This window comes from Salvelinus fontinalis, chromosome 32 (assembly GCF_029448725.1).
Source record: "Salvelinus fontinalis isolate EN_2023a chromosome 32, ASM2944872v1, whole genome shotgun sequence".
Lineage (NCBI taxonomy): Eukaryota > Metazoa > Chordata > Actinopteri > Salmoniformes > Salmonidae > Salvelinus > Salvelinus fontinalis.
Genome location: NC_074696.1, coordinates 8,331,972 through 8,353,142, shown reverse-complemented (window position 1 = coordinate 8,353,142; position 21,171 = coordinate 8,331,972). Strand labels below are relative to the sequence as shown.

General features: G+C 47.8%; 1 protein-coding gene across 1 annotated transcript in view; it reads right to left on the bottom strand.

Annotated features, from left to right (window-relative positions):
- The window catches only part of LOC129830678 (hippocalcin-like protein 1), an 88,569-nt gene that overhangs the window by 20,255 nt on the left and 47,143 nt on the right, over window positions 1–21,171 (bottom strand). Inside the window, exon 2 of the mRNA XM_055893281.1 lies at window positions 5,457–5,627. Coding sequence (XP_055749256.1) covers window positions 5,457–5,552 — 96 coding nt within the window. The 5' untranslated portion in view covers window positions 5,553–5,627. The remainder of the gene's footprint in view (window positions 1–5,456; window positions 5,628–21,171) is intronic.

Here is a 21,171-nt window from a genome sequence, read left to right as displayed (position 1 = left end):
TACTGCCGCTACTGCTACTGCTACTACTACTACTACTACTGCTACTGCTACTACTGCCGCTACTGTTACTGCTACTACTACTACTGCTACTACTACTACTACTGTTACTACTGCTACTACTACTACTGCCGCTACTGTTACTGCTACTACTACTGTTACTCTAACCACTAGGCTACCTGCTGGTTACTGGCCCAACGCTCTAACCACTAGACTACCTGCTGGTTACTGGCCCAACGCTCTAACCACTAGGCTACCTGCTGGTTACTGGCCCAACGCTCTAACCACTAGGCTACCTGCTGGTTACTGGCCCAACGCTCTAACCACTAGGCTACCTGCTGGTTACTGGTCCAACGCTCTAACCACTAGACTACCTGCTGGTTACTGGCCCAACGCTCTAACCACTAGGCTACCTGCTGGTTACTGGCCCAACGCTCTAACCACTAGGCTACCTGCTGGTTACTGGTCCAACGCTCTAACCACTAGACTACCTGCTGGTTACTGGCCCAACGCTCTAACCACTAGGCTACCTGCTGGTTACTGGCCCAACGCTCTAACCACTAGGCTACCTGCTGGTTACTGGCCCAACGCTCTAACCACTAGACTACCTGCTGGTTACTGGCCCAACGCTCTAACCACTAGGCTACCTGCTGGTTACTGGCCCAATGCTCTAACCACTAGGCTACCTGCTGGTTACTGGCCCAATGCTCTAACCACTAGGTTACCTGCTGGTTACTGGCCCAACGCTCTAACCACTAGGCTACCTGCTGGTTACTGGCCCAACGTTCTAACCACTAGGCTACCTGCTGGTTACTGGCCCAATGCTCTAACCACTAGGCTACCTGCTGGTTACTGGCCCAATGCTCTAACCACTAGGCTACCTGCTGGTTACTGGCCCAATGCTCTAACCACTAGGCTACCTGCTGGTTACTGGCCCAATGCTCTAACCACTAGGCTACCTGCTGGTTACTGGCCCAATGCTCTAACCACTAGGCTACCTGCTGGTTACTGGCCCAACGTTCTAACCACTAGGCTACCTGCTGGTTACTGGCCCAATGCTCTAACCACTAGGCTACCTGCTGGTTACTGGCCCAACGCTCTAACCACTAGGCTACCTGCTGGTTACTGGCCCAACGTTCTAACCACTAGGCTACCTGCTGGTTACTAGTCCAACGCTCTAACCACTAGGCTACCTGCTGGTTACTAGTCCAACGCTCTAACCACTATGTCATGTTTGCTCCCGCTCTTCCCTTCCCCTGGCGCTTGAGGGCGCCAGATTACCCTGCATCACACGCTCCTGCCATCCATCACCCACACCTGCCTTCCCTCGTCACTCGCATCAGCGTTAATGGACTCACCTGGACTCACTTATTACATGTTAATTTCCTCCCCTATATTTGTCTGTTCCCTTGCTCTGTTCCCTGCTGCTGCATTGATTGTTTCTTGTCTAAGTTTCTGTTTGCTGACGCTGTGCTTGTCTCGTTATATGTCCGTCATTTATTAAATGTTACTCCCCGTACCTGCTTCGTCTCTCCAGCGTCATTCAGCGTGACAGAATGCAGCAGCCATATACGAAGCATCGGGGAGTACTGGCGTTCTGGTTGGAATAGTGGCATCGGCTCTGGGTCACCACCGATGGAACCGGGGGTGCCTAGCCTGCTCATCGGGCTTCCACGCCCTAGCAGGCTCGAGAGGTTTCCTTGCCCCGGTTGACTCGGATGACGCCCATCCCACGTCGGGTCTCAGCTGGATCGTCAGTTTTTTCTTCCCCAGCCGGTCCAGGAGTTTTTTTGTTTGTCTTGTGTTTTGTTGGTGACGTTGGTGGATTCCGCTGCCGATGGAACCGGGGTGCCTAAGCTAGCCCTTCAGGCTTTCACGCCCTGGCTGGCTCGAGAGGTTTTCCTGGCTCGGCGGTTTCCCATCCCACGTCACACTCCACTGGATCATCGGGCTCCCCTTCAGCGGGATCGACAGGCGCTTTGCCTCAGCCGGATCGTCAGGCTCCTATGCCTGAGCCGGCTCGCCAGGCTCCCACGCTCCTGCCGGTTCGTCGGGCTTTCACGCCCCAACTGGCTTGCCCTGCGCCCATGTCTCGGCCGGTTTGCCCAGGTGGGACGCCGGGTGGCGTCCCAAGAGGGAGGGGTACTGTCATGTTTGCTCCCGCTCTTCGCTTCCCCTGGCGCTTGAGGGCGCCAGATTACCCTGCATCACACGCTCCTGCCATCCATCACCCACACCTGCCTTCCCTCGTCACTCGCATCAGCGTTAATGGACTCACCTGGACTCACTTATTACATGTTAATTTCCTCCCCTATATTTGTCTGTTCCCTTGCTGCTGCATTGATTGTTTCTTGTCTAAGTTTCTGTTTGCTGACGCTGTGCTTGTCTCGTTATATGTCCGTCATTTATTAAATGTTACTCCCCGTACCTGCTTCGTCTCTCCAGCGTCATTCAGCGTGACACACTAGGCTACCTGCTGGTTACTGGCCCAATGCTCTAACCACTAGGCTACCTGCTGGTTACTGGCCCAACGCTCTAACCACTAGGCTACCTGCTGGTTACTGGTCCAACGCTCTAACCACTAGGCTACCTGCTGGTTACTGGCCCAATGCTCTAACCACTAGGCTACCTGCTGGTTACTGGCCCAACGCTCTAACCACTAGGCTACCTGCTGGTTACTGGTCCAACGCTCTAACCACTAGGCTACCTGCTGGTTACTGGCCCAATGCTCTAACCACTAGGCTACCTGCTGGTTACTAGGCCAACGCTCTAACCACTAGGCTACCTGCTGGTTACTGGCCCAACGCTCTAACCACTAGGCTACCTGCTGGTTACTAGGCCAACGCTCTAACCACTAGGCTACCTGCTGCTTACTGGCCCAACGCTCTAACCACTGGGCTACCTGCTGGTTACTAGTCCAACGCTCTAACCACTAGGCTACCTGCTGGTTACTGGCCCAATGCTCTAACCACTAGGCTACCTGCTGGTTACTAGGCCAACGCTCTAACCACTAGGCTACCTGCTGGTTACTGGCCCAACGCTCTAACCACTAGGCTACCTGCTGGTTACTAGGCCAACGCTCTAACCACTAGGCTACCTGCTGGTTACTGGCCCAACGCTCTAACCACTAGGCTACCTGCCGCCCCAATACTACTACTACTACTACTACTACTACTACTACTACTACTACTACTACTACTACTACTACTGCTACTACTGCTACTACTGCTACTACTGCTACTACTGCTACTACTGCTACTACTACTGCCGCTACTACTGCCGCTACTGCTACTATTACTACCACCACCACCACCACTACTACTACTACTACGAATGTTGTAGATAATAATTGTCCCATCAACAATCATCCATATTAGCAAACATATTTCATTTCAAACTTCACATTTCTCTAGTAGGACCCTGTAGGTTATTCATCGTAACACCAGCTATAAAAGTGGCCGGTTAGGTCAGTTTATCGTCCCAGCTCTACTTTATCTGCCATACGAGGCTGAGGGAGGTTAAATATCACGTAGACACATGATGTCATTTAAAAAGGTAATTACATTATAGACGCCAAGTGGTCTCTCTTTCCTGGTGTTACAGTATAGGGATGGAAGATGTTCAGGAACCTGTTGGTGTCAGACTTGATGCACCGGTACATCTTGCTGTGCGGAGGCAGAGAGAAGAGTCTTTGGCTTGGGTGGATGGAGTCTTTAACAATTTTCTGGGCCTTCCTTTCACACAGCCTGATATAGAGGTCCTGGATGGCAGGGAGATCTGCCCCAGTGACGTGGCGGCAGGTAGCCTTGTGGTTAGAGCGTTGGGCCAGTAATTGAAAGTTTGCTAGATCAAATCCCTGAGCTGACAAGGTCAAGATCACTTGCAATCATAAAAGCAGTCTCTGGATGTAAGTTTTCCTGCTTGGTTATAGCCTCGTACAGTTTGATAAATGCCAGCTTGTTATTTGTCTTGAGGTGGAACGTATACAGCAGTCACAATAACAGCTGAAAAGTCCCTCGGGCATTTGACCATCAGGTTTTCCAAGACGGGTGAACACACTTCTACCGCGCTGGAGTCAGCTTGTTGTTGATGAAGAAGCAAACCCCCCCCACCCCCCCGCGCCCCCTCGACTCCACTGTCCTGTCAGCATGGTGAATGGAGAATCCATCAAGTTGGATAGCCATGGGGGAGTATCTTGTCCGTCAGCCATGTTTCAGAAAAGCAGAGGATATTGCAGTTTCGAGAGTCTCGTTGGATCAGAGGTCATCCATTTTATTATCAAGTGGCTGTACATTAGCCAATAGAATGGAGGGAAGAGGTGGCTGGTTTTCCCTTCCCTGGAGGTCATCCATTGTATTATCAAGTTCCTATGGCCAGTAGAATTGTTATGGCTCTCGTTGGTGGTAGGAAGAGTGGACCAAAGCGCAGCGTGGAAAGTGTTCATGATTCTTTTATCTCATAAAACACTCAAACAAAATAACAAAGGTGAAAATGAAAGCGCTCAGTTCTGTCAGGCAGAAAACACGAAACAGAAAACAAGATCCCACAAAACCCCAAAAGGGAAATGACAACTCATATATGATCCCCAATCAGAGACGACGATAGACAGCTGCCTCTGATTGGGAAACACACGCGGCCAAAAACAAAGAAATATAAAACATAGACTTTCCCACCCGAGTCACACCCTGACCTAACCAGAGAATAATAAGGATCTCTAAGGTCAGGGCGTGACCCTGACCTAACCAAACATAGAGAATAATAAGGATCTCTAAGGTCAGGGCGTGACCCTGACCTAACCAAACATAGAGAATAATAAGGATCTCTAAGGTCAGGGCGTGACCCTGACCTAACCAAACATAGAGAATAATAAGGATCTCTAAGGTCAGGGCGTGACAAGAATGGAGGGAAGAGGTGGCCGGTTCTCCCTTCAGCTTAATCTCACCAGGAACCCCCCCCCCCTCTGCCCTCTGTAACTTTCGCTGTCCCTCTTTGGTAGCTCGAACATTGAGTTGGGAATTCCAGAAAGCGTCCAGGGCGAACTTGAAGCCGGAGGTAAGTAGCTGCCTATCTGATGTTCAAACCTTCTTGTCGTTTGTATGAAATGATAGCGGATACATTTAGAGAAAATCCAGTATAGCACCTTCTTATCTGTGTGTGTGTGTGTGTGTGTGTGTGTGTGTGTGTGTGTGTGTGTGTGTGTGTGTGTGTGTGTGTGTGTGTGTGTGTGTGTGTGTGTGTGTGTGTGTACTGTGTGTGTACTGTGTGTGTGTGTACTGTGTGTGTGTGTACTGTGTGTGTGTACTGTGTGTGTACTGTGTACTGTGTGTGTGTGTGTGTGTGTGTGTGTGTGTGTGTGTGTGTGTGTGTGTGTGTGTGTGTGTGTGTGTGTGTGTGTGTGTGTGTGTGTGTGTGTGTGTGTGTGCGCGTGTGTGCGCGTGTGTGTGTGTGTGTGTAGTGACCTTGTACCACTCCTGTAGTTCGTGGTCGGAGAACTCCGTGTTCTCTCTCAGGTCCTGAAGCATCTCTGGCCGTAGCTTGCTGTTCTGTTTCCCCATGGCAACGACGCAACACCGTGGCGACACGCACTCGGTCTCAGTGGCAACAACACCTACCAGGCCCCTGGTCACAACCTGCCAATCACAGAGAAGAGAGAGTGTGAGTGACCAATCACAGAGAAGAGAAAGAGAGCGAGTAACCAATAACAGAGGACAGAAAGACGAGAGAGAAAAGGTCAGCGACCCAATTAACTCAGGAAGCAATCTGAAACCAAATAATAAATGACAGAAGTGTCTATGGGCTGTAACCATGACAACAAGGGTCTGCTGTCCAATCACAGATCAGCCCTTCAGTGGCTTTCAGAAAGTACTCACACCTCTGGATGTTTTCCACATGTTGTTGTGTTACGTCCTACATTTAAAATGGCTTAAAAAGCTATGGCAAAACTTGAAAATGGCTGTCCAGCAATCATCAACAACCACAGAGCTTGAAGAAATAAAAAAAGGATAACGTGTACATTTTGTACAATCCAGGTGTGTAAAGCTCTTACAGACTTACCCAGAAAGACTCACAGCTCCTACAGACTTACCCAGAAAGACTCACAGCTCTTACAGACTTACCCAGAAAGACTCACAGCTCTTATAGACTTACCCAGAAAGACTCACAGCTGTAATCGCTACCAAAGGGGATTCTAACATGTATTGACTCAAGGGGTGTGAATACTTACGTAAATGAGATATTTCTGTATTTCATTTTCAATAACTTTGCAAACATTTCTAAAAATGAGCATTTCACTTTGTCAATACTGGGTATTGTGTGTAGATGGTGTCACGATCGTGTGGCGGATTGACAGACCAAAATGCAGCAGTTGGAAAATAAGCCATCTTCTTTTATTTAACTACACGAAGATGAACACGACACAAAAACACTTTAACAAAACAACAAAACGACCGTGAAGCTACAAACGTTGTGCACATACATACAGGCTACAAACGTTTTACATAGACAGAATTACCCACCATAGGACCAAGCGGCATGACCAGCGGCAACAGGAGCAATACAAGGATTTATGGACATGGGAGGAAATTTTAGACCGGGAGGTACCAGGAGAATATAACCGCCCCAAAGCTGAGCTGGAGGCAGCGAAAGCAGAGAGGCGGCGATATGAGGAGCTAGCTCGGAGGCAGGAAAAGGAACCTACAAAGGATCTGGGTTACACTACGTGGGAGGAGATCGACAGGTGGGCGATCAACCCAGGGAGAGTGCCGGAGCCCGCCTGGGATTCTCTGGCGCAGTGCGAGGAGGGATACCGGCGAATGGAGGCAGCACGACGAAGCGGTAGGAAGCCTGTGGGAAAACCCAAAAAATTTCTTTGGGGGGGGCTTAAAGGGAGAGTGGCGAAGTCAGGTAGGAAACCTGCGCCTACTCCCTGTAATTACCGTGGAGAGCGAGAGTACGGGCAGACACCGTGTTACGCAGTAGAGCGCACGGTGTCTCCTGTACGTGTGCATAGCCCGGTGCGGGTTATTCCACCTCCCCGCACTGGCAGGGCTAGATTGAGTATTGAGCCGGATGTCATGAAGCCGGCCCTACATATCTGGCCACCAGTGCGTCTCCTCGGGCCGGTTTACATGGCACCAGCCTTACGCATGGTGTCCCCGGTTCGCCTACATAGCCCGGTGCGGGTTATTCCACCTCCCCGCACTGGTCGGGCAACGGGGAGCATTCAACCAGGTAAGGTTGGTCAGGCTCAATGCTCAAGGGAGCCAATACGCCTGCACGGTCCGGTATTTCCGGCGCCACCTCCCCGCCCCAGTTCAGTGCCACCAGTGCCTACACCACGTAACAGGCCAATTCCGGCACCACGCACTAAGCCTTTTGTGCGTCTCCAGAGTCCTGTGCATCCTGTTGCTGCTCCCCGCATTAGCCCTGAGATGCGTGTCCCCAGTCCGGTACCACCAGTTCCGGCCCCACGCACTAGGCCTAATGTGCGTCCCCAGGGTCCAGTATGCCCTGTTCCTGCTCCCCGCACTAGCCCTGAGATGCGTGTCCCCAGCCCGGTGCCACCAGTCCCGGCACCACGCACCAGGCCTACAGTGCGCCTCAGCCGGCAGGAGTCTGCCGTCAGCACAGCGATGACTGAACTGCTCGTCTCCCCAGCGCCATCTGAGCCATCCGTCTCCCCAGCGCCATCTGAGCCATCCGTCTCCCCAGCGCCATCTGAGCCATCCGTCTGCAATGAGCCTGCAAAGCCGCCCGTCTGCCATGAGCCTGCAAAGCCGCCCGTCTGCCATGAGCCCACTGAGCCGTCCGCCAGACAGGAGCCGCTAGAGCCGCCAGCCAGACAGGAGCCGCTAGAGCCGTCCGTCAGACAGGATCTGCCAGAGCCGCCAACCAGACAGGATCTGCCAGAGCCGCCAACCAGACAGGATCTGCCAGAGCCGCCAACCAGACAGGAGCAGCCAGATCAGTCAGCCAGCCATGAGCAGCCAGATCCGTCAGCTAGCCATGAGCAGCCAGATCCGTCAGCTAGCCATGAGCAGCCAGATCCGTCAGCCAGCCATGAGCAGCCAGATCCGTCAGCTAGCCATGAGCAGCCAGATCCGTCAGCTAGCCATGAGCAGCCAGATCCGTCAGCTAGCCATGAGCAGCCAGATCCGTCAGCTAGCCATGAGCAGCCAGATCCGTCAGCTAGCCATGAGCAGCCAGATCCGTCAGCCAGCCATGGGCCATCCCTCAGTCCGGAGCTGCAGTCCCTCAGTCCGGAGCTGCAGTCCCTCAGTCCGGAGCTGCCATTCCTCAGTCCGGAGCTGCCCCTTACCCTGGTGCTGCCCCTTACCCTGGTGCTGCCCCTTACCCTGGTACTGCCCCTGACCCTGGTACTGTCCCTGACCCTAGTACTGCCCCTGACCCTGGTACTGCCTCTTACCCTGGTACTGCCCCTTAGTCCGGAACTGCCCCTGAATGCAATGGGGTTAAGGTGGAGGGGGGTCGTTTGGAGGAAGCCTAGGAGGTGTTTAGGTACTGTGGTGACGTGGGGACCGCGACCAGAGCCGGAGCCGCCACCGTGGATGGAAGCCCACCCAGACCCTCCCCTAGACTGTGTATGGTGCGCCCGGAGTTCGCGCCTCAAGGGGGGGGTTATGTCACGCCCTGGCCTTAGTATTATTGGTTTTCTTTATTATTTTAGTTAGGTCAGGGTGTGACATGGGGAATGTTTTTGTTTTGTTGGTTTTGGGTGTTGTTTATGGTAAAGGGGTTGTGTATAGTATATGGGTTTGTGTGGAGTACAGGTTTCTAGTATTGTCTATGTATGTTTAGTTGTCTAGGAGAGTCTATGGTTACCTGAATGAGTTCCCAATTAGAGACAGCTGATTTCGGTTGTCTCTGATTGGGAGCCTTATTTAGGGTAGCCATAGGCTCTCATTGGTTGTGGGTAATTGTCTATGTAAGAACGTTTGTAGCCTGTTTGTATGTGCACAACGTTTGTAGCTTCACGGTCGTTTTGTTATTTTGTTGTTTTGTTAAAGTGTTTTTGTGTCGTGTTCATCTTCGTGTTATAATAAAAGAAGATGGCATATTTTCCAACTGCTGCATTTTGGTCTGTCAATCCGCCACACGATCGTGACAGATGGGTGGGGGGAAAAAAATATATTTAATCTATTTTGAATTCAGTCTGTAACACAACAAAATGTGGAATAAGTCAAGGGGTATGAAAACTTTCTGAAGGCTCTGTATGTAGTCTTCCTGTCACGATCGTCTTCGGGGGAAAGAGAGGACCAAGGCGCAGCGTGATATAAATACATAATGTATTTATTTAAGGAAGACGAAGAACACTAAAACAAACAACAAACGACCGCGAAGCTATAATACGACAATAAGTGCAGACACTGGCAATTTACACATAGACAATCACCCACGACATACCCAATGAATATGGCTGCCTAAATATGGTTCCCAATCAGAGACAACGATAAACAGCTGTCTCTAATTGAGAACCAATCTAGGCAACCATAGACTTACATAAACACCTACACTGAACACAACCCCATGAACTCTACAAACACCCCCTAGACAATACAACCACCCAAGACGAGACAAACACACACAAACATCCGCCATGTCACACCCTGACCTAACTAAAATAATACAGAAAACAAAGATAACTAAGGCCAGGGCGTGACAGTACCATTACATCAAAAGTCAGTCAGATAAAACATTATACACTTTGAGCCTAGGATTACAACTTTGGAGCCACATTTTTTTGCAGGGTTTTACAGCAAAATGTAGTGGTATTACAACTGTGTAACGCATTTCCATTTAGCAATGTTTTACCTCATATGCAACAGTTCTGTTCTCTCCTATTTCACGTATAACCATTTTGTCACCCATTACAGGCGTAATACAATTCACAACCGTTCGATAATCCTGAAGGTCCCTTTAGACTTTACTATGACGTCAATGAGACAGACTGAGTTCATATGTAACCTACTGAGAGTTTAATATGAGGCAGCAGAGAGGGGAGGAGCAAAGAGGAGAGGAGCAGAGAGGAGAGGAGCAGAGAGGAGAGGAGCAGAGAGGAGAGGAGCAGAGAGGAGAGGAGCAGAGAGGGGAGAAGCAGAGAGGGGAGGAGCAGAGAGGGGAGGAGCAGAGAGGAGAGGAGCAGAGAGGAGAAGAGCAGAGAGGAGAGGAGCAGAGCGGAGAGGAGCAGAGAGGGGAGGAGCAGAGAGGGGAGGAGCAGAGAGGGGAGGAGCAGAGAGGAGAGGAGCAGAGAGGAGAGGAGCAGAGAGGGGAGGAGCAGAGAGGGGAGGAGCAGAGAGGAGAGGAGCAGAGAGGGGAGGAGCAGAGAGGGGAGGAGCAGAGAGGGGAGGAGCAGAGAGGGGAGGAGCAGAGCAGAGAGGAGAGGAGCAGAGAGGAGAGGAGCAGAGAGGAGAGGAGCAGAGCAGGGGCAATGCAAATAGTCCAGGTAACCGTTTGGTTACCTGTTCAGGAGTCTTATGGCTTGGGGGTAAAAACTGTTGAGAAGCCCTTTTGCCCTAGACTTGGCACTCCGGTACCGCTTGCCATGCGGTAGTAGAGAGAACAGTCTATGACTGGGGTGGCTGGGGTCTTTGACAATTTTTAGGGCCTTCCTCTGACACTGCCTGGTGTAGAGGTCCTGGATGGCAGGCAGCTTTACCCCAGTGATGTACTGGGCCGTACGCACTACCCTCTGTAGTGTCTTGCGGTCGGAGGCCGAGCACTTGCCGTACCAGGCGGTAATGCAACCAGTCAGGATGCTCTCGATGTAGAACCTTTTGAGGATCTCAGGACCCATGCCAAATCGTTTTAGTCTCCTGAGGGGGAATATGCTTTGTCGTGCCCTCTTCACAACTGTCTTGGTGTGTTTGGACCATGTTAGTTTGTTGGTGATGTGGACCCCAAGGAAGTTGAAGTTCTCAACCTGCTCCACTACAGCCCCGTCGATGAGAATAGGGGCGTGCTCGGTCCTCCTTTTCCTGGAGTCCACGATCATCTCCATCTATCTCGTAGTTCCATAGTCATGTGCAAAGTTTTAGACTTTGCATTTCTGTTCAAAATATTGTATCAAGACTGCCTAAATGTGCCTCATTAGTTTATTAGTAATTTTTCGATTTCATAATTGTGCACTCTCCTCAAACAATAGCATGGTATTATTTCACCGTAATAGCTACTGTAAATTGGACAGTGCAGTTAGATTAACAAGAATTGTAGCTTTCTGCCCATATCAGATATGTCTATGTCCTGGGAAATGTTCTTGTTACTTACAACCTCATGCTAATCACATTAGCCTACGTTAGCTCAACCGGCCAGTGGAAGGGACACCCGATCCTGTAGAGGTTTTAACGACCCAAAAATGTATAGCTGTGCCATTTAAATTGCAAAATAGTTGAGAAGAGATTTTTCGATGTACCGATTTCCATGGAATTGACACGCAAAAACAACGCCGGATTCAACATTTTTCAATTTGAATAATTCTACAAAATTCTTGCAAACGATGGAATGTTATTTATATACAACCATACCAGCTCTGCAGATTTCTCTGCGAGGAGACAGAATCATTAGATCATTTGTTTTGGTACTGTCTATATGTAGCTTGTTTTGGTACTGTCTATATGTAGCTTGTTTTGGTACTGTCTATATGTAGCTTGTTTTGGTACTGTCTATATGTAGCTTGTTTTGGTACTGTCCATATGTAGCTTGTTTTGGTACTGTCTATATGTAGCTTGTTTTGGTACTGTCTATATGTAGCTTGTTTTGGTACTGTCTATATGTAGCTTGTTTTGGTACTGTCCATATGTAGCTTGTTTTGGTACTGTCTATATGTAGCTTGTTTTGGTACTGTCTATATGTAGCTTGTTTTGGTACTGTCTATATGTAACTTGTCCAGGAATGGCTGAAGAATTGCAATATTTACCTGGAGCTAACTCTGCAAATAGCCCTGCTGGGTGATTTAAAAAGTCAATTGAAATAATAGTATAATGCTCTTAGCAAAAAATAAGATTTTTTAATTTACAATATGTAGAATCTATGAGAATAGAAAGGTTCAGAACTTGTGAAACATCACAGTGGATAAATATACGTCAAATAGAAATCAAAACTGGATGGTGTTCAGAGATACAGGAAGGCCAGGAATAAAATATATATATATATACACACAATTTTTTTACATTTTTATATTTTTTATTTTTTTTATCCCAATTTCTCCACAATTTTCGTGGTATCCAATCGCTAGTAATTACTATCTTGTCTCATCGCTACAACTCCCGTACGGGCTCGGGAGAGACGAAGGTTGAAAGCCATGCGTCCTCCGAAGCACAACCCAACCAAGCCGCACTGCTTCTTAACACAGCGCGCCTCCAACCCGGAAGCCAGCCGCACCAATGTGTCGGAGGAAACACCGTGTACCTGGCACCCTTGGTTAGCACGCACTGCGCCCGGCCCGCCACAGGAGTCGCTGGAGCGTGATGAGACAAGGATATCCCTACCGGCCAAACCCTCCCTAACCCGGACGACGCTATGCCAATTGTGCGTCGACCCACGGACATCCCGGTCGCGGCCGGCTGCGACAGAGCCTGGGCGCGAACCCAGAGACTCTGGTGGCGCAGTTAGCACTGCGATGCAGTGCCCTAGACCACTGCGCCACCCGGGAGGCCTATATAAACACTATTTAAACAGACTATATATGCACACACATGGTTCAAGTCGGAGGTTTACATACATCTTAGCCAAATATATTTAAACTCAGTTTTTAACAATTCCTGACATTTAATCCTAGTAAACAATAATAGTTGAGAGAATGATTTATTTCAGATTGTATTTGTTTCAGCACATCCACAGTGGGTCAGAAGTTTACATACACTCAATTAGTATTTGGTAGCATTGCATTTAAATTGTTCAACTTGGGTCAATCGTTTCGGGTGGCCTTTCACAATCTTTGGCCCCATGTGCAGTTGCAAACTGTAGTCTGTCTTTTTTATGGCGGTTTTGGAGCAGTGGCTTCTTCCTTGCTGAGCAGCCTTTCAGGTTATGTCGATATAGGACTCGTTTTACTGTGGATATAGATACTTTTGTACTTGTTTCCTCCAGCATCTTCACAAGGTCCTTCGCTGTTGTTCTGGGATTGATTTGCACTTTTCACACCAAAGTACATTCATCTCTAGGAGACAGAACGCGTCTCCTTCCTGAGCGGTATGACGGCTGCGTGGTCCCATGGTGTTTATACTTGCGTACTACTGTTTGTACAGATGAACGTGGTACCTTCAGGCGTTTGGACATTGCTCCAAAGGATGAACCAGACTTGTGGAGGTCTACAATTTTTTTTCTGAGGTCTTGGCTGATTTCTTTTGATTTTCCCATGATGTCAAGTAAAGAGGCATTGAGTTTGAAGGTATGGCCTTGAAATACATCCACAGGTACACCTCCAATTGACTCAAATGATGTCAATTAGCGTATCAGAAGCTTCTAAAGCCATGACATCATTTTCTGGACTTTTCCAGGCTGGTTTAAGTCACAGTCAACTTAGTGTATGTAAACTTATGACCCACTGGAAATGTGATACAGTGAATTATAAGTGAAATAATCTGTCTGTAAACAATTGTTGAAAAAGTGACTTGTGTCATGCACAAAGTAGATGTACTAACCGACTTGCCAAAACTATCGTTTTTTTAACAAGAAATGTGTGGAGTGGTTGAAAAACGAGTTTTAATGACTCCAACCTAAGTGTATGTAAACTTCTGACTTCAGAGAGAGGCCGTTCAGAGAGAGGCCGTTCAGAGAGAGGCCGTTCAGAGAGAGAGAGAGAGAGAGAGAGACAGAGAGACAGAGAGACAGAGAGACAGAGAGACAGAGAGACAGAGAGACAGAGAGACAGAGAGACAGAGAGACAGAGAGAGACAGAGAGACAGAGAGACAGAGAGACAGAGAGACAGAGAGAGAGAGAGAGAGAGAGAGAGAGGCCCTTCAGAGAGAGGCCTTTGAGAGAGAGCGAGAGGCCTTTGAGAGAGAGCGAGAGGCCCTTGAGAGAGAGCGAGAGGCCCTTGAGAGAGAGCGAGAGGCCCTTGAGAGAGAGCGAGAGGCCCTTGAGAGAGAGCGAGAGGCCCTTGAGAGAGAGCGAGAGGCCCTTGAGAGAGAGCGAGAGGCCCTTGAGAGAGAGCGAGAGGCCCTTGAGAGAGAGCGAGAGGCCCTTGAGAGAGAGCGAGAGGCCCTTGAGAGAGAGAGGGGCCCTTCAGAGAGAGAGGGGCCCTTCAGAGTGTGTGAGAGAGAGAGACCCTTGAGAGAGGCCCTTGAGAGAGAGAAAGGACCTTGAGAGAAGCCCTTGAGAGAGAGAAAGGACCTTGAGAGAAGCCCTTCAGAGAGAGAAGTAGAGGCCCTTCAGAGAGAAAGCGAGAAAGAGGCCCTTCAGAGAGAGAGAGAGGCCCTTCAGAGAGAGAGAGAGAGAGAGGCCCTTCAGAGAGAGAGAGGCCCGTCAGAGAGAGAGAGAGAGAGAGAGGTCCTTCAGAGAGAGAGAGAAAGGCCCTTCAGAGAGAGAGAGAAAGGCCCTTGAGAGAGAGAAAGGCCCTTGAGAGAGAGAGAGACCCTTGAGAGAGAGAGAGAGAGAGAGAGAGAGAGAGAGAGGGGCCCTTCAGAGTGAGAGAGGTCTTTCAGAGAGAGAGAGAGGCCGTTCAGAGCCACAGGGGAGTGTTTGGAGAACACACACACACACACACACACACACACACACACACACACACACACACACACACACACACACACACACACACACACACACACACACACACACACACACACACACTGGAGAAAATCAGTACCTGCAGTAATTAATAACCCTGCCTTCTTTGTGTCGGCAAGCAAGCAACGCCCAGCCACAAAAAGAAACAGTGTGTGTGTGTGTGTCTGATTTTTATGTGTGTGTGTGTGTGTGTGTGTGTGTGTGTGTGTGTGTGTGTGTGTGCATGTGTGTGTGTGCATGTGTGTGTGTATGAGTGCAAGTGTGCGTATCTCCAGGATTCAAAGTGGTGTGTGTGGGGAGGAATGGACTGTTGAATAATGACTTGATCATTCATAATATTCATCCCAGGTTTTTCATTTGCATAATCAAATCCAAAGTGATGTGTTGAAATGACATTTTGACATTTTTCTTTCAGTTGATAAATCACAAATGCTTTCACAGATACCCAGCCAATCACACTTTCACAGCCAAAGCATCGCAATGAGCATTACATAAGTACATAAATCAACCATCACAGAATCATCATAGAACCAACACATCTCTTAACCAAATCAAATCAGATTTATTTAATGAATCCCATTTCTTTACATCAGCAGTTGTCACAAAGTGCTTTTACAGATACCCAGCCTAAAACCTCCTATAGCGATGCAAGTAGGAACTAGACTCCAAGGGGTGGAGCCAGGCTATCCAAAACGTGGGTTTAGTGAAAACTACTTGCCTGCATGTCATGTTGATACCAAAGGCTTTAATATCATTCTAAGAATCCTAAAAGAGATTTGTTATTGTCATGGAACACTTGGTGACATCTTGGAGGAAATTTTGCCAAACGGAATATTTATGGTTTGTGTTTGGAGCTGGAACTATGGACTTAGGTCAAAGACCAGGGTTTAGACCTGGTAGATAGATAGATCGAGAGAGAGAGAGAGAGAGCCCAGGGACATGTACAATTCTGTGGCGACCTAAGTGCCAAAACCTGACACCCTCAGCACACAGGTGGACAAACACCTACCTGGAGGTGACAGCATTCCCTCCCTCATGTGGCCCCCTAGACACAACTATGAGAACATAACCAATAAAAACGGGTCACAACTCCTGCAGCTCTGTTGCATGCTGGGAATGTACATAGTCAATGGTAGGCTATGAGGGGACTCCTATGGTAGGTACACCTATAGCTCATCTCTTGGCAGTAGTACTGAAGACTACTGTATCACTGACCTCAACCCAGAGTCTCTTAGAGCGTTCACAGTCAGCCTAGTGACACCCCTATCAGATCACAGCAAAAGAAAATGAACATCAATGACAAATGGTTTGATGAAGAATGCAAAAACCTAAGAAAGAAATTGAGAAACCTGTCCAACCAAAAACATAGAAACCCGGAAAACCTGAGTCTACGCCTTATCTAAATCAGAAATCAGCTCATTGTAATTGAAGAATCCATCTAACCACTTCTGGGAAAATTGGAAAACACTAAACAAACAACACGAAGAATTATCTATCCAAAATGGAGATGTGTGGATAAACCACTTGTCCAATCTTTTTGGCTCTATAACGAAGAACAAAGATCAAAAACATATACATGATCAAATACACATCTTAGAATCAACTATTAAAGACGACCTGAACCCACTGGATTCTACAATTACAATTAATGATCAACAGGACAAAATACAACCCTCCAACCCAAAAAGGCCTGTGGTGTTGATGGTATCCTCAATGAAATGATAAAATATACAGACCACAAGTTCCAATTGGCTATACTAAAACTATTTTACATCATCCTCATCTCTGGCATATTCCACAATATTTGGAACCAAGAACTGATCACCCCAATCCACAAAAGTGGAGACCCCCAAAATATTGACCCCAATAACTACGGTGGGATATGCGTCAACAGCAACATTGGCAAAATCATCTGCATTATCATTAACAGCAGACTCGTACATTTCCTCAGTGAAAACATTGTACTGAGCAAATGTCAAATTGGCTTTTTACCAAATTTCCATACGACAGACCACGTATTCACCCTGCACAGCCTAATTGTCCTGGTCCTGGAGTGGCCTAGCCAGTCTCCAGACCTGAACCCAATAGAAAATCTTTGGAGGGAGCTGAAAGTCCGTATTGGCCAGCGACAGCCCCGAAACCTGAAGGATCTGGAGAAGGTCTGTATGGAGGAGTGGGCCAAAATCCCTGCTGCAGTGTGTGCAAACCTGGTCAAGAACGACAGGAAACGTATGTACTCTGTAATTGCAAACAAAGGTTTCTGTACCAAATATTAAGTTCTGCTTTTCTGATGTATCAAATACTTGTGTCATGCAATAAAATGCAAATTAATTACTTAAAAATCATACAATGGTATTTTTTTTTAATTTTTTTTTTAGATTCCGTCTCTCACAGTTGAAGTGTACCTGTGATAAGAATTACAGACCTCTACATGCTTTGTAAGTAGGAAAACCTGCAAAATCGGTGTATCAGTGTATCAAATACTTGTTCGCCCCACTGTATATATCTATCAATGAACTGGCGAGGGCACTAGAACAGTCTGTAGCACCCTACTAGAATCTGAAGTCAAATATCTACCATTTGCTGATGATCTGGTGCTTCTGTCCCCAACCAAGGAGGGCCTATAGCAGCACATATATCTTCTGCACAGATTGGGACCTGACAGTAAACCTCAGGTAGACAAAATAATGGTTTTCTAAAAAAGTGTGGTACACTTGACAGGACCACAAATATCAATTCCAACTAGACACCGTTGCCCTAGAGCACACAAAAAACTATACATACCTCGGCCTAAACACAGGTAAGTTCAACAAAGCTGTGAATGATCTGATAGACAAGGCAAGAAGGGCCTTCTATGCCATCAAAAGGAACATAAAATTCAACATAGATGGCGCAGACAGAGATGGTCGCCTCGCTTCTAGTTCTTAGGAAACAATGCAGTTATTAGATTTTTTATGCATTATTTCTTACATTGTAAGAATGTTATTAAAATGTTATTACATACAGCCGGGAAGAACTATTGCATATAAAAGCGATGACAGCTTACCAACATTATGACAAGAAATACTTTCCCGAAGCGGATCCTTTGTTCAGACCTCCACCCTGGACATGGGATCTTATCCCAGAGGCCGACCCAAAACAACGTGGTCGCTGCAGGAGAGGCAGATGGAGCGGCCTACTGGTCAGACTCAGAAGGCGAGCACACCATCCACCGCTTCCGAGCATGTTACTTGCCAATGACCAATCTCAAATAGATAACAAGGTGGACGAAATTAGGGCACGAGTTGCCTTCCAGAGAGACATCAGAGATTGTAACATTCTCTGTTTCATGGAAACATGGCTCACTCGAGATATGTTGTCAGAATCGGAACAGCCACCCGGTTTCTTCATGCATCGCGCCGACTGAAACAAACATCTCTCTGGTAAGAAGAAGGGCGGGGGTGTATGCCTTATGATTAATGACTCATCACATACAGGAACTCAAGTCCTTTTGTTCACCTGACCTAGAATTTCTTACAATCAAATGTTGACCGCCTTATCTTCCAAGAGAATTCTCTTCGATTATAGTCACAGTTGTGTACATCCCCCCCAAGCAGATACCTCTTCGGCCCTGAAAGAACTTCACTGGACTCTATGTAAACTGGAAACCATACATCCTGAGGCTGCATTTATCGTAGCTGGGGATTTTAACAAAGCTAACCTGAGAACAAGACTCCCTAAATTCTATCAGCACATCGAATGGGCGACACGAGCTGGTAGCATTCTGGACCATTGCTACTCTAACCGCGATGCATACAGAATAGCTGACCATGACTCCATTTTGTTGCTCCCAGCCCATAGACAGAAACTTAAACAAGAAACGCCCGTTCTCAGGGTCTATCCAACACCGGTCTGACCAATCGGATTCCATGCTTCAAGATTGCTTCGATCACATGGACTGGGATATGTTCCGGGTAGCCTCAGACAACAACATTGACGTATACGCTGACTCGGTGAGCGAGTTTATTAGCAAGCGCATCGGAGATGTCGTACCCACTGTGACTATTAAAACCTTCCCTAACCAGAAACCGTGGATTGACGGCAGCATTCGCACAAAACTGAAAGTGAGAACCACTGCTTGGATTGACTGGAAACAATACAAACCGTGGAGCTATTCCCTCCACAGGGAAATCAAACGAGCAAATTGTCAGTATAGAGACAAAGTAGTCGCAATTCAACGGCTCAAACACGAGACATATGTGGCAGGGTCTACAGACAATCACCGATTACAAAAAGGAAACCAGCCTCGTCGCGGACATCGACGTCTTGCTCCCAGACAAATTAAACCACTTCTTTGCTCGTTTTGAGAACAACAGTGCCACTGACACGGCACGCTACCAAAGCCTGTAGGCTCTCCTTCTTTGTTGCCAACGTGAGTAAAACATTTAAACGTGTTAACCCTCGCAGGGCTGCCGGCCCAGAAGGCATCCCTAGCCGCGTCCTCAGAAGATGCGCAAACCAGCTGGCTGATGTGTTTACGGACATATTCAATCAATCCCTATCCCAGTCTGCTGTCCCACATGCTTCAAGATGGCCACCAATGTTCCTGTTCCTAAGAAAGTAAAGGTAACTGAACTAAATGACTATCGTCCCGTAGCACTCACTTCTGTCATCATGAAGTGCTTTGAGAGACTAGTCAAGGATCATATCACCTCCAACCTACCTGATACTCTAGACCCACTTCAATTTGCATACCGCCCCAATAGGTCCACAGACGATGCAATCGCCATCACACTGCACACTGCCCTATCCCATGTGGAGAGGAGGAATACATATCTAAGAATGCTGTCCATTGACTACAGCTCAGCATTTAACACCATAGTACCCTCCAAACTCGTCATTAAGCTCGAGACCCTGGGTCTCGACCCCGCCTTGTGCAACTGGGTCCTGGACATTCTGACGGGCCAACCCCAGGTGGTGAAGGTAGGAAACAACATCTCCACTTCGCTGATCCTCAACACTGGGGTCCCACAAGGGTGCGTTCTCAGCCCTCTCCTGTACTCCCTGTTCACCCACGACTGCGTGGCCATGCACGTCTCCAACTCAATCATCAAGTTTGCGGATGACACTACAGTGGTAGGCTTGATTACAAACAGCGACGAGACATCCTACAGGGCGGAGGTGAGGGCCCTCGGAGTGTGGTGTCAGTAAAATAACCTCTCACTCAACATCAACAAAACAAAGGAGATGATTGTGGACTTCAGGAGACAGCAGAGGGAGCACCCCCCTATCCACATCGACGGGAAATTAGTGGAGAAGGTGGAAAGTTTTAAGTTCCTTGGCATACACAACACGGACAAACTGAAATGGTCCACCCACACAGACAGCGTTGTGAAGAAGGCGCAGCAGCACCTCTTCAACCTCAGGAGACTGAATATATTTGGCTTGTCACCTAAAAAACTCACATACTTTTACAGATGCACAATCGAGAGCATCCTGTCGGGCTGTATCACCGCCTGGTACAGCAACTGCTCCGCCCACAACTGCAAGGCTCTCCAGAGGGTAGTGAGGTCTGTACAGCGCATCACCGGGGGCAAACTACCTGCCCTCCAGGACACCTACAGCACCCGATGTCACAGGAAGGCCAAAAAGTTAATCAAGGACAACAACCACCCAAGCCACTGCCTGTTCACCCCGCTATCATCGAGAAGGCGAGGTCAGTACAGGTGCATCAAAGCTGGGACTGAGAGACTGAAAAACAGCTTCTATCTCAAGGCCATTAGACTGTTAAACAGCCATCACTAACTCAGAGAGGCTGCTGCCAACATACAGACTCAAATCTCTGGCCACGTTAATAAAAGGACTTAATAAAGGTATGACTAGTCACTTTAAATAACGCAACTTGAATAATGTTTACATATCCTACATTACTCATCTCAGATGTATATATTGTATTTTATATCATCTACTGCATCTTGCCTATGCCGCTCGGCCATCGCTCATCCATATTTTTATATGTACATATTCTTATTCATCCCTTCACATTTGTGTGTATAAGGTAGTTGTGAATTTGTTAGATTACTTGTTAGATATTACTGCACTGTCGGAACTAGAAGCACAAGCATTTCGCTAACCTCGCATTAACATCTGCTAACCATGTGAATGGGACCAATATAGTTTGATTTGATAGGATCTGGCTAAAAATACTTGAACCAGTTATAGAACCCATTGCCCTTTATGGTTGTGAGGTCTGGGGTCCGCTCACCAACCAATAATTCACAAAATGGGACAAACACCAAATTGAGAATCTGCATGTAGACTTCTGCAAAAATATCCTCCGTGTACAACGCAGAACACCAAATAATGCATGCAGAGCAGAATTAGGCAGATACCCACTAATTATGAAAATCCAGAAAATAGCCGTTAAATTCTACAACCACCTAAAAGGA